General features: G+C 51.3%; 1 protein-coding gene across 7 annotated transcripts in view; it reads right to left on the bottom strand.

Annotated features, from left to right (window-relative positions):
* The window catches only part of Stxbp2 (syntaxin binding protein 2), a 13,659-nt gene extending 1,590 nt beyond the window's left edge, over positions 1-12,069 (bottom strand). Inside the window, exons 1-20 of one of the 7 annotated variants that reach the window (XM_021169963.2) lie at positions 12,000-12,069; positions 10,926-10,975; positions 10,614-10,695; positions 9,827-9,903; positions 9,246-9,324; positions 9,049-9,152; positions 8,534-8,682; positions 7,808-7,892; positions 7,592-7,722; positions 7,399-7,506; positions 7,077-7,134; positions 6,895-6,960; positions 6,728-6,808; positions 6,045-6,183; positions 3,623-3,732; positions 2,314-2,409; positions 1,698-1,783; positions 1,463-1,623; positions 820-888; positions 7-734 (exon numbers count right to left, since the gene is read on the bottom strand). In XM_021169963.2, the coding sequence (XP_021025622.1) occupies positions 697-734; positions 820-888; positions 1,463-1,623; positions 1,698-1,783; positions 2,314-2,409; positions 3,623-3,732; positions 6,045-6,183; positions 6,728-6,808; positions 6,895-6,960; positions 7,077-7,134; positions 7,399-7,506; positions 7,592-7,722; positions 7,808-7,892; positions 8,534-8,682; positions 9,049-9,152; positions 9,246-9,324; positions 9,827-9,903; positions 10,614-10,695; positions 10,926-10,975; positions 12,000-12,036 (1,806 nt within the window). In that variant the 5' untranslated portion in view covers positions 12,037-12,069 and the 3' untranslated portion in view covers positions 7-696. The other 6 variants (XM_021169965.2, XM_021169964.2, XM_021169966.1 and 3 more) reach the window with 6 other exon arrangements.
* Between the last annotated feature and the right edge of the window lie 79 nt (positions 12,070-12,148).

Below are 12,148 nucleotides of genomic sequence, written 5' to 3'. Positions count from 1 at the left end.
TGGTTGTGAGCCACCATGTGGTTGCTGGGATTTGAACTCAGGACCTTTGGAAGAGCAGTCAGTGCTCTTACCCGCTGAGCCATCTCGCCAGCCCCAAGTTTGCTGTATTTTAAATGCTAGCTCTGATTACTGGAATTGGGGCTTCAAGTTCCACTTGCAGTAGCTCCTGGGAGGTTCCAGGGGAAGAGTCAGGATTCAGGCCTACTCTATTTCTGTTTCTATTTCTGGTGCTGGAGATGCATCAGTGATTAAGAGACTGGCTGTTCTCACAGCAGACTCAGAACCTTCATGGCTTCACACAACCATTTATAACTCTGGTTCCAGGGGATCCCACACCCTATTCTGACCTCTACAGGCACTGATACTTATGATGCATAAACATACATACAAGTGTAACACACAAAATAAAGGTTAAAATTTTTCCTATAATTCTAACCAAACAGCCTAAAGAACTCTAGTGACAGTGGGGTTGCAGCCCTGGCATTCCCTCCCTAATCTGCACCTCTCTGTTATCTCCTCTGCCAAAATCAGGCCTGGGTTTGGATGGAGGACCCAGCAAGAGAGCCAGGGCCTCCTAAACTTCAAGCCAATACTGACCCTACAGCCCAGGTTCTCAGCATTCATGAAAGCTACAGATGCTTCTGGGGGCCAGGGAAAGGTTCGGGCAGGACAGTAAAAACCAGGGGGAGGTCTGGCTCAATACAGCTCCCTCTGGGAAGAAAATGAGGTGAGCCCTGGTGGGAAGACAGAAGGGAAGCGTTTATTTCTCTGGAATAGGAGAAGGCAGAAGCAAGGGGCTGAGTCAGGGCAGGGCCATACCCTCCAGCTTCTGATCCAGTGTCTTGAGGTCATCGAGGAAGCGGGTTGGAGTAAGGATGTGAGAAGAGCCTGGGCAGGAGGGGAAAGTTAAAGGAGGAGGTAGAGTCCCTCCCTCCTGACTCGTGCCCTGACTGGTGAGAACAAACTCCTGCCCTTCTGCAAACCAGGGTCCTGTCTTCTCAATGACTGAGGGGTTCAGAAACTTAGGAACAGGGGTATCCCGCCCCAGGTGATTACTCCACTGGAGACTCAAACCCGAGCCTTTCAAAGACCCCAGATTCCAACCCCCAAGCCCAGAACTTTCATAATATAATCCTAGCCCTTTAGGGATTCTTTGAGTTCAGCCCCAGCCCCTCAAACAACAGAGCTAAGTCCCAGGCCCTATAAGGACCTCAGAGCTCAGCCTTAGATCTCAATAGACTACAGAGTCCAGCACAGGACCCCAAGAGAAGGAGTCCAGACTCTAGCCCTGGGCTTTTAAGGACTCAGAATCTAAGCTCAGGCTCCAAAGCCCAAGTCCCCACATCTTAGGTGTTTGGGGACAACAAATCTAACTGCAGACTCTAAGGGACCCCATGTCCAGCCCTGGTCCCCAGGAATCCCCACAGTCATACTCCCAAGGACCCCAGTTCTGGCTACTCACCTATGAGCACCTCCCACTTGCCCTCAGTGGCCCTGGTCACCTCATAGGCAGCCCTCATTTCCGACATGGCGACACCACCCACAATGTACACGATGAGCCTAGGCCCAGCCCGGGCCTCTACTCCAGCTTTGTTTTTGTGCCAGTGGCCAAAGCGAGCGCTGCTGGGGTAATGGGTAGAAGTCAGTCCAGGCTGGCAGCTCCCAACCCCCAACCCAGGCCTCTCCAGGGCCCTCACCTGACAGCTGCCTGGGAGCTAGGCACAGGGGCAGGGTCAGACACAAAGGGCCACAGCTTTCGGTCTAGCCGGTCCTCCACCACATCCTGGGGGGCCACACAGGAAGAGTTAAAGAACCCCAGCCAGTGGAGCTCAGCAACTGAAATGACCATGGTACCACTGTCTATGCTTCCTTGTCTCTTGGGGACCCAGGAATCCAGGAAGCTAAGGTGCAAGGTTGTTGTGTCCCCAAGCAGGAGGAACCAGGACATTTCCACAGACTGATAAGACAGTGCCTCTGATAGACTACTATTTGGTTCTGAGGCTTTGGAGTGTGGGGCTGGCCAGGGGCCAGCATAAGAGAGGCTTCTGGAGGAGAGGAGAGAGCTTAGAGGGGAACACAGGGATAGAGAAAGCTAGAGTCACAAGCAAGGAATTCCTCGCTGCCCCAGTTCCTGGGGTGCAGTTTTGTGTGCCCCCACCCATGTAGAGCAGATAGGGTGCCAGGGGTATGCTGATAATGAGGGATTTTCCACTAAGCCCCAAGGCTTACCACTGAGAGCCTGGGCGGGTGGGGTGGAGGGCTTAGTGGCTAATGGGATCAGTGGAGAGGAACAGGGGCCCCCAACTTGTGTACCTCCATCACATCCTTGATGACTGGGGACCAGCGAGACAGCTGGTAGGTGGGCTCCATTCGCTCTCTCCGCTCCAGCCGGCTAGAGGTCCCTGAGCCCTACAGAGGGGGCCAGGTGGGGACGGAATGGGATTGGGAAGGGAAGGAGGCCCATCACAGATGAGGAGGGGCTATGAGGATACACAGAAAGATAGAGAAATAGAGCAGGAAGGGAGGAAGAGATAGAGACAGAGGGAAGCAGCAGCAAAAAGAGACAGAAAAGAAAAACAGAGACAGACACAGAAAGACAGAGGAAAAGCAAAGAGAGACAGAGGCAAAGAGAACTAGAGAGGCATAGATAGGCAGAGGCAGAAATAGAGGTAGAGAAAGAGGTAGAGAGACAGAGAATGATGTGTAGAGACAGAGAGACAGGTAAAGACAAACAGACATGGGAGATAAAGATAGAAAAACACAGAGATGCGAGAGACAGAGACAAGAAAAGACAAAGAAACAGAGAGAGGCATATATAGACACACAGATACAGAGATGGACACAAAGGCAGGGAGAGAGGGGTAGAGATGAACAGGGAGACAGAAGAAAACAGAAGTGGGAAGAGAAAAACAGAACAAAGAAAAAGAAGAAAGATGTAAGTCAGGTAAAGGCTACAGAAACAGCAAGAGGCAAGGGACAGGACAGGCATGAGATCTCTCACATCTGTAATCCCAGGCACTCAAGAGGCTAATACAATGGGATGGCCATGAATTAGAGGCCAGTCTGAGTTGTGGAGTGAGTTTATGATCAACCTTAGCTGCAGAGTAAGTTCAAGGCTAGCCTAAGCTATAAAGTAAAATGTGCCTCAAAATAGTAATGTGTGTGTGTGTATGAGAGAGAGAGAGAGAGAGAGAGAGAGAGAGAGAGAAGGACGTCAAGACACAAGGTCCCAGGCCTGTGTTACAGAAGGATCTGGCAAATCTGGACATATATATATATAGGTTAGGGATAGGCAGACTACAGAGTGGAGCACAGAAAACCACCATTTGTACCGGGTGGGGTGGGAAGTTTACCAATCCCTCAGACTCCCCAGTTTTACCGTTTCCCATTAATGGTGACTCACTCTTCCACCTGCCCCAGAAGGCTCAGGCTACACACACCTTGTACCACCAGCCAGGGGCCCCAATTTAACCCCACTGTCCACCATGTTAGAGAATTAGGGAAGGCCTTGGAGTTCTTGGTCCCTAAAATGCTGTGCTATGCTTGCACACCCAAAGCTGAGCATATATCATCCCTAATCCTGTAAGGGCCATGCTCCATGGCTCATCAGCTCCCTACGTACCGCAGAGTTGGTGACAGTGCCGCCCAGCTGCTCCAGATTCCGGATGAGGCTGCTGTAGGACTGCACGTTGGCATGCTGGATCAGCTTGGCCAGGTTCTCCTCACTCACCCCTGGGGCACAGCAACAGGTAATCATAAGTGACTGGTACAGTCCTATGTGAAGAGATCCTCACAGCCAGGATGTCTCCAGGACCCAGAAACACCTTAAACACTGCTGGTGTTTAAAGAAAGGGGAAAGCCAGGCATGGTGGTGCACGCCTTTAATCCCAGCACTCAGGAGGCAGAGGCAGGCGGATTTCTGAGTTCAAGGCCAGCCTGATCTACAAAGTGAGTTCCAGGACATCCAGCACTATACAGAGAAACCCTGTCTCGAAAAACAAAAAACAAAAAACACAAAAATAACAAAAAGAAAGGGGAAGTGTATATAACTATCCCTATAGCTATCTATAGGGATGGGTAGATCTGAAAAGGTAAAATGGGGTATCTTCAATAATTAGTTGAAGGGAGCTGGAGAGATGGTTGAGAAGGTCAGAGTGCTCAATGTAGAACAATAAGAACCTGAGTTCAAATCCATTACACCCACTTAAAAGCTGGGCATGGCTACCTGTGCCTGTAACCCTGTGCAGTAGGAGAAAGAACCTGAAGCCTACTGGGAATTTATAGACCCTAGCCTAGGTCAGGTTCAAGGAGAGACCCTGTTGCCAAGACTTAAGAGGTTTGGTGCTTGACTTGACTAGGGGCAGTGATGGAATGAAGAAACAGACACTAAAGAAATGATAGACAGACAGACAGACACACACACACAGAAATGATAGACACATATACAGAAAAGGTAGAGTCTGGTGGGCTATGCACACTCTGATGTAGTTGCTACATTTAGCCCACTCTAGTCAATTGTTTGTAAACACTCACATTGTACTTGGATCAGAGGAAGGCTTTGACATTCTGAGCCTGATCCAAGGAAGGCTTTGCCACCCCATGAATCTGAGACATTGTGTCCTTGTCATGGCTGGGCCCATGACAACAATACACATCCACTCAGGACATCCTCAGCTCCTCACACCTTGTCTCAAGAGACTGAGGCAGAGAATGATGCTTGCATTAGGCAAGACATACCCAATATCATACTCTGGTCTTCCCACAGGCATGCAAAGAGGCCTGAGCTTAAATCCCCAGTGTCCAGTAGTCATGTACACCTGTCACCCAAGGATGGGGACAGGATGATCCCAGACCTACTGGACTCCAGCCTAACATGACATTCAGGGAGAGACCCTATCTCAAAGGACTAAGACAGGGACTGATAAAAGACACCCAATGTGTCTCCCACATGTGCACACAGCACACAGAGCTGCACACACACAATCAGTTGAGGCAACACCAACTCTATAGAAGCCCATGCGGAGTCTTCCCTTGGCCAACCTTTTGTGTGTGCTTGCGCATATATGTGTATGCATGTGCATGTGAGTGTTCAGGTAGAAGCTGAAGGCTGAAGACCATCACTCTTCACCTTGCTCTTTGAGTCTCCTAGTAGACTGGAGCCTGCCAATTCCACTAGACTGGGTAAACAGCAAGCTTCAGGGCTCTTCCTGTCTCTACCTCCCCAGACTCAAGACAAGTGAGTATCACGTGGGCTGGAGAGACAGCTCAGCAGTTACCAACACTGGCTGGCCTTGCAGAAGTCCCAGGTTCAGTTCCCAGCACCCACATGATGGTTCATGACCACCTGTAACTCCAGTTCCAAGGGATCTGCTACCCTCCTGTGGCCTCCACAGACAGCAGGCACACACAGGGTGCACAAACATACACATAGGCAAAGCACTCATACATATAAAATAATTTGTTTTGTTTTGTTTTTCAAGGCAGGGTTTCTCTGTGTAGCCCTGGAACTAGTTTTATAGACCAGGCTGGCCTCAAACTCAAAGATTATCCTGTCTCTGTCTCCCGAGGCCTGGAGTTAAAGGTGTGAGCCACCACAGCCTGGCTAAATAACTAAGTCTTAAAAAAAATACTCTTCTAATTTCTCTTACCGTTAAGTGACGGTTCTTAGTTAAGAAGCTAAAGGACTTTCCTAGTTTCATTAGTTGGGGTGGGAAGACCTGCCCACTATGAGTGGTACCATTCCCTGGGGAGAGGATCCTGAGCTGTGTAAGAGTGGAGAAGCAGAGACAAGCACAAGTTTACATGAATTTACTGCTCTCTGCTCGACTGTGAGTATGACCAGCTGCTTCAAGCTTGACCTCAGTGATGGCTGTAACCTGGATCTGTGAGTCAGATAACCCCCTTCTCCCTGAGTTGCTTCTGTTACGGTGTTTTATCACAGTGACAGAAAACGACACTAAGAGGGCATGCTAGGTGATGAGGGCCTTGAAGTTTTAACGGCTGTAGGATCTAGACTATCCCTGGCCATTCATTCCCTCACCCACCATTCCGCAGAAGGATGTAGAGCAACAGAACCCGGATCTTGTCGTAGGGTGGCACTGAGGCATCCAGCAACACCGGGACAATCAGCTTCATGGCATCCTTGATCTTCTCACCCTCTGCATCAGAGCCCATGGCCAGGTCCTGCACGACACAAGAGTTAGCTGTGCAGCTGGCTGCCGTGGGAAGGTGTGGGGAGGCAACAGAGCAGGGGCAAGTCAGGGACTTTGGTAAGATAACCCCACTCTATCTCATCCTAGAAACTGGTTTCCTGAAGTTCATCTAACTGAGCACAAGCTAAGCACTCCTCATAATCTCCAACTCTCACTCGGGTCCTGTCTCTAAGCACAACTCTGCCCTCTCTCCAAGACCCACTCTCACCAAGGCCCACCCTTGCAAAGACACCTCCTTCCCAAACCCCACTCCTCCCACCCTCTATTTGAGTCTCTGCCTTTCCCCAAATTCTTCCTACCAGAGACCCCTGTGAGTCCCTACATCTGTCCTCAAATTTTGCCCCCTGGAGGGCCTCGGCTACCTCTTTCAGGCTTTATTCCTCTACCTCTTAGGGAGCCCCACCACTCCCTAGGTTCAGACTCCTGGAGGGCACCCTCTGAGGCTCCATCCCTCCCTAACTGCTGCCTTTCCAAGCCTCCAAAGGTCCTGCAGTTCCCAAAAGCCCCAGGCCTACCTGCTCCACACTGCACAGCTTCTCCACCGAGCCCTTGAAATGCTTCATGCAGTCATCTGCCAAATGCAGGTGTGTAGAGTACTGCAGGGTGGGAACTGGGTTAAGAGAGACAATCAAGTAAGACAGCCGGACTGAGCCTGGGTGGGTTTGACTGTCCCAGCTTTTACCTTGTTCAGCTCCTTCTGATACTGTGGCATCTTTTTCAGGATGTGGGACAGGTCTTTGATGTTGGCCTGAGGTAATGGTAGGAGAGGGTAGAGATCGTAGGGATGAGGCCAGGCCCTGCCCTACACCAGAGGAGGTTCCACTCCACTCCAGGCTGAAGTCCTGCCCCACCATGGATCTCTACCTTGTCTGTGGTCAGCCTCTTACTCTCACAGAATGTCTTCAAGAGTTCTGTAACCTTCCTAGACATGAGCAAGAGTAAGGGAAGGGAAGAGAGAAGATGTCCAGACATTGGAGAGGGAAGCCTCTTATTACCAGCTGATCGGAGACACCTAGATGCATGTAATCAGTCCCAAGCCATGGAGATGCACTGGGGTGAAGTTCAGGTAGAAGCAAGTCAAGGGTCTGCCTTAAGATCGTGACTTACAGAGGGACAATCCTAAGGAATGAGGCCTGGTGCCTGGGGCCCTCCCACTCCAGTACCCAGCCAAACTCTAAGCTCTCACTTGGAAACATCTGCTATGTGCATGTGCCGAAGTTCCACCCACAGGTCATCATCTTCATCCAGGAGTACAGCCTTCTCCCGGGACTCACTCAGCCCTGTGGTCTCATACCTGGAAGAACAGGACAGATTGGAAGACAGAAGGGCTTAAGTTGGCAAAGGATGGGGGTGGCAGGCATCTTCCTGGTCCAATCTACCTGTATGTGTCCTGTTCGATGTCCAGAAGATCATAGGCCATGGCTTGGAATGTGAGTTCGTGTAATAGTGGGGACACGGGGTCTGCTGCCCGGTCCATTATGAGCAGCTGTGAGCGTGTTTTCTCTGGGCCCTGGGCACGCAAGGAGAGAGAAGAATGAAGATACCGGCTGGGACCTGACAAGGCCTCCCTGGCACCTCCCCAGCATCCCCCTTACCTCGCCCAGACTGGGAGTGTCTGCCTTGAAGGCGTTCAGCTTGGCCAGGACAGCATGGGCCAGCTGGGCTGTATCTTCTGGACCCCTGGAGGTGACGCAGTCAAACAGAGGAACATCAGGGTGTGGGGGCTGGGAGGACTGGACACAGACTGGTGACATCAAGGGTAGGGGTGAGGGTGGCAATGAGGGGTGTGGGTGAGGGTTAAGTTAAAGACTGGACACAGGAGCTCGGGAGATGGCTAAGTCAGTAAGACAGCTGTCATACAAGCGTGAGGGCCAGGTTCAATCCCCCAGAGCACTTAAAAGAGCACTGACGTTTCCAGTGCTGGGGATGTGGAGACAGGGGTCCTCGGGCCTGGATGGAAAACCTGGGCCAGGGAAGAACCTTCTCTCAAAAAGACAGATAAGCGGTTAAAGGCTCAAACTGCTCTTCGAAGGGACCTGAGCTCAGCTTCCAGCACCCACATCCAGAGGCTCACAGGCACCTGTAACTCTAGCTCCAGAGGGTCTGACGCCCTCTTCTGAGCTACACTACATGAGGACCCTCACATGCACACATACAAACTTTTTAATCTTTAAAAACATAAAGGTGGACAGTAACTGAGGAAGACACCTGAGGTTGACCTCTGACCTCCACACATACATACATGCACACAGATAAATGGACACAGAATGAGAGTGAAGGTAAAAGGTAGCACTAAGGTAGGGGTGGGGATTGGTCCCCACTTGCGGTAGCGGATGGATGGGTATTCCTGAAGAGTGGCACACAGTGTGGCTATCTGCTGGGCCAGTGCATCGAGCTGCCGCCCCCGCTCCCCTGCTCGGAATGGACAGTAAAGGTTGTAGGTGCTATGTGGGGCATCCAGAGAGAACACCTAGGAAGGACAGAAGTGTCACCATCACCAACTTCCCGCTGCTGTCCTGGCATTTCCTGGGGGTCTTCAATATCCTCTGGGACCTGTTTTGCCAGCTTTGAAGCAGGCTAGGGTAGGACCCAGCTGATGCTGAGAGGGAACAGAGATAGCTCCTTGCTCCTTTCCACTTTGGGGAATTGACAATTCTACCCCATACTCCATGCTGCCTCCTAGGAATGTGCACAGGGCTAGGGCCCCAGGAAAGGGCCTGTGAACTGTTCACTCCCTGTTGGTGCTCTGTCTGTTGGGGGGGGTGGGGGGTGGGAGGAGCTTAGACACTCAGTCAAGGACAGCCCACCCCTTCCCCACCACAAGCTGGGGCTGTACCTGGGCCTCATAGGGGAGGAAGGCAAGGTGGATCTCTTTCAATGTCTTCACCACCTTCGCCAGGCGAGAGCGGCCCAGTTCACTGAACAAGGGCTCAGGGCATGCTGGGTTGGCAGGGAGAGACCGTCAGACCAATGTCCTGTCATCAAACTCCCCACCTCAGCACAGCAACCTACACCCTGGTTCGCCTCACTCACTGTCAGTGAAGAAGATATGGGCTGCTTTGTAGGTGAAGGTTGGTGTTCCCTGGAAGTCTGCAATCAGGGCCTGAACCGACTGGGGAGAAGAGATTACTGTTGGAGTCAGACTCTGCACCCCAGGTCTATCTTCTGCAAGGGATCCCCAGCTGATGGTCATTTCCCCACTATGTGTGACTGTCAATTGTTGAGGGGGGACTCACATACACACATACATCGACACATGCACACATTCTGTACACTCATGCTTATGCATACACATGCCTGAATTCTGACATATGCACACATATACACCCACAAATTCTGACATGTACATACACATGTATGCATAAATACCTATGTCCTGATTGACATGTGCACACATACATACATGCATGCATACACACATGCATCTGTACAATTCTGATATGTACACACATACACTGGCATTTGCATACACATACACGTGTATGGTGACATGTGTGCATGTATGCATTGTGTGCGCACACATATATTATATTATGCACATTTAGATACTACTGACAGTATACCATTCAAGCACACACAACTCCACGCACGCAGAGGCTCACTATTATAGGTACCTTCTCCGTGGGACTCAGCAAATAAATTGCCTCCAAGCTGGGAATGGGTTCTCTCCGTTTGTTGATGTCTTCCACAACTAAAAGCAACAGAGGAAGACATACTAATGTTTGACATGGAGGAGACAGGGGAGTCTCAGGTGTGGGGAACTGGACCCATGGTGGTGGTGCTTTAAAGGCTGGCACTACTCCCTTAGGGTCTTAAGTAGAAATATACACCTACAGTTCCCCCACTTAAAGAGCTACAGTCAAGGTTCTGCACATTTGGAGTACCACAGCCATACTTTTGGTGTCTATACACTCTTGAGAACCCAGAGTCCACCCAAGCTTCTTACAGAGACACCTTACAGGGACTGCAGTCATTGTTTTATTTGCATGAGACAGGGTCTCATGTAGCCCTGGCTGGCTTTGAACTCATAAGCTGATTAACTTTAAACTTGTGATGCTCCACTTCCACCTCCTGAGGTCTGAGATTACAGGCATTTGCCACTATGACCATTTTATATGGAGCTAGAGATTGAACTCGGGGATTTGTTCATGTTAGGCAATCACTCTGTCAAAGGTGCTGTAGGCTATATTCTCTGCTCAGGAGGTTGAGTTGGTTACAGTCAGTGAGGCCTACACTTTAGGGATTGTAATCAGGAAATCCTACATGGAGGGAACCCTATAAACCTCCTCCAGGCTATGTAGGGAGAACTATATACTGAACCAGTCTGAAGGGATCTCACACTCAAGGGATACCTCCAGACATCCCACATTCAAGGGGTCCACCTCAGATTCATCCACTCACTGGTGATGCCCTCCGCCAGGATATCTGACATTTTACAACAGGATGACAAGATTCGCATGCTCGGGTGATCCATGATGAGGACCTGACCAGATGAATGGGTATAGACACAAGGAGAGGTGAGCCGTGGAAAAATGTCTATAGCTGGTCCCAGGAGAATCAGAGGCAGTGGGGCATCCATCTACCCAAACCCACCCCTGTGGATTAACAGCTTATTCTAGGAATTCTGGAGGCGACTCTCACAGCCTGGGGCACTGCATAGATCTGGGTAAAAGGCCACCCCTGGGTCTCCAGGCATTCTGCCTCAGCCCCTACCTTCCACTCGCCATCCTTCTTAACGCTCCGGATGACTCCGCTTAAAATTTCTACAGGGAAGAAAGAAGGGGAGAGGGCTTGGGACACTTGTCCTCTAAGCTGGACCCCAACCTAGATCCTGAGTTGAAGCTCCTGGCATTACCCCCATTTACAGTTGGTCAAATTCAAGTGCTCTGAAGTCAGATAACTTAGCTAAGCACCCTTGTGTCTACTCAGTACAAAGCTCAGAGGTCAGGTACATCTTGGAGAATTGAATGAATGGGAGTGAGGGCCTCCTGGTGTCCCTTAGACTAGAATACTTGGCTCTCAGATCTGAAGGTTCCTATCAACCTCTAAGCCTGCTTCCCACTAACCCTTGTCTTTTGTAGGGAGGTTTCTTTTTAACACCAAGGTACTGGGCCTTTCCACAAAAACCTGTTCTGTCCAGAAGAAGGAGTAGGGGAAAGGGGAAACAAAGGTGGCCTTGCCCAGAGCCTGGCCAGTGCACCAGAGTGTCGAGTCCACTGTTATCAGGGCGGAAGAAGTGGCTGAGGCCGGAACTACTGGAGGTGGGGGAGGGGCATACTCAAGCCCTCTTCTCCCCACCAAGAACTTTAGCTTGCAAGAAGTCAAGCCTTCCAAGGAGCTCCCAGGCATGATGAGAATGAGGTGTCCCCTTCATCGCCCCCATGGGGCATGTGCACACCTGGGTGCTCATACAATACGTGGGGTCGTTGACCAGGTCACTGTAGGACCCCTGAGTCCAGCCCCTGAACTTTCAGGGTTCAGACACTCGTCAGCCTGTAGCGGAGGCAGGCCCAAAGGTCTAGACGTGACCTAGAGGTTCCTCCCTCTCCTCGCTTGTCTGAGTCCTCCCCATCCCAACTTTGTTCTGCCAGCTGCAACTGAGGGCCAGGCAGTCCAGCTGGGCCCAAGACCCCGCCCGTCCCCTCAGGAGTCAGGTGCTCTCCCCACCGTCAGGATCCCGGGATCCCGGGATCCCGGAATCTGTGCACCTCACCTCTCCCGAGGTCCCCAGACCCCCCAAGGGACAGCCGAGAAAACACCAGAGCCCCGCCGCGGGGTGACACTCACTTTCCCCTACCACCGCCTTCAGCCCCAAGGGCGCCATCTTCCCCCAAGGAGTAGCGCCGCTTCCGGGTCGGTCCCAAGGTGGGGGCGTGGCTCTACGCGTCATCCACGTGGGCCCCACCCCGTGGACTCAGTCCACGCCCTCTGCGCAC

Source organism: Mus caroli, chromosome 8 (genome assembly GCF_900094665.2).
Source record: "Mus caroli chromosome 8, CAROLI_EIJ_v1.1, whole genome shotgun sequence".
Classification (NCBI taxonomy): domain Eukaryota; kingdom Metazoa; phylum Chordata; class Mammalia; order Rodentia; family Muridae; genus Mus; species Mus caroli.
Note: the sequence above shows the minus strand (reverse complement) of the source record. Positions and strands in the feature narration are given on the sequence as shown.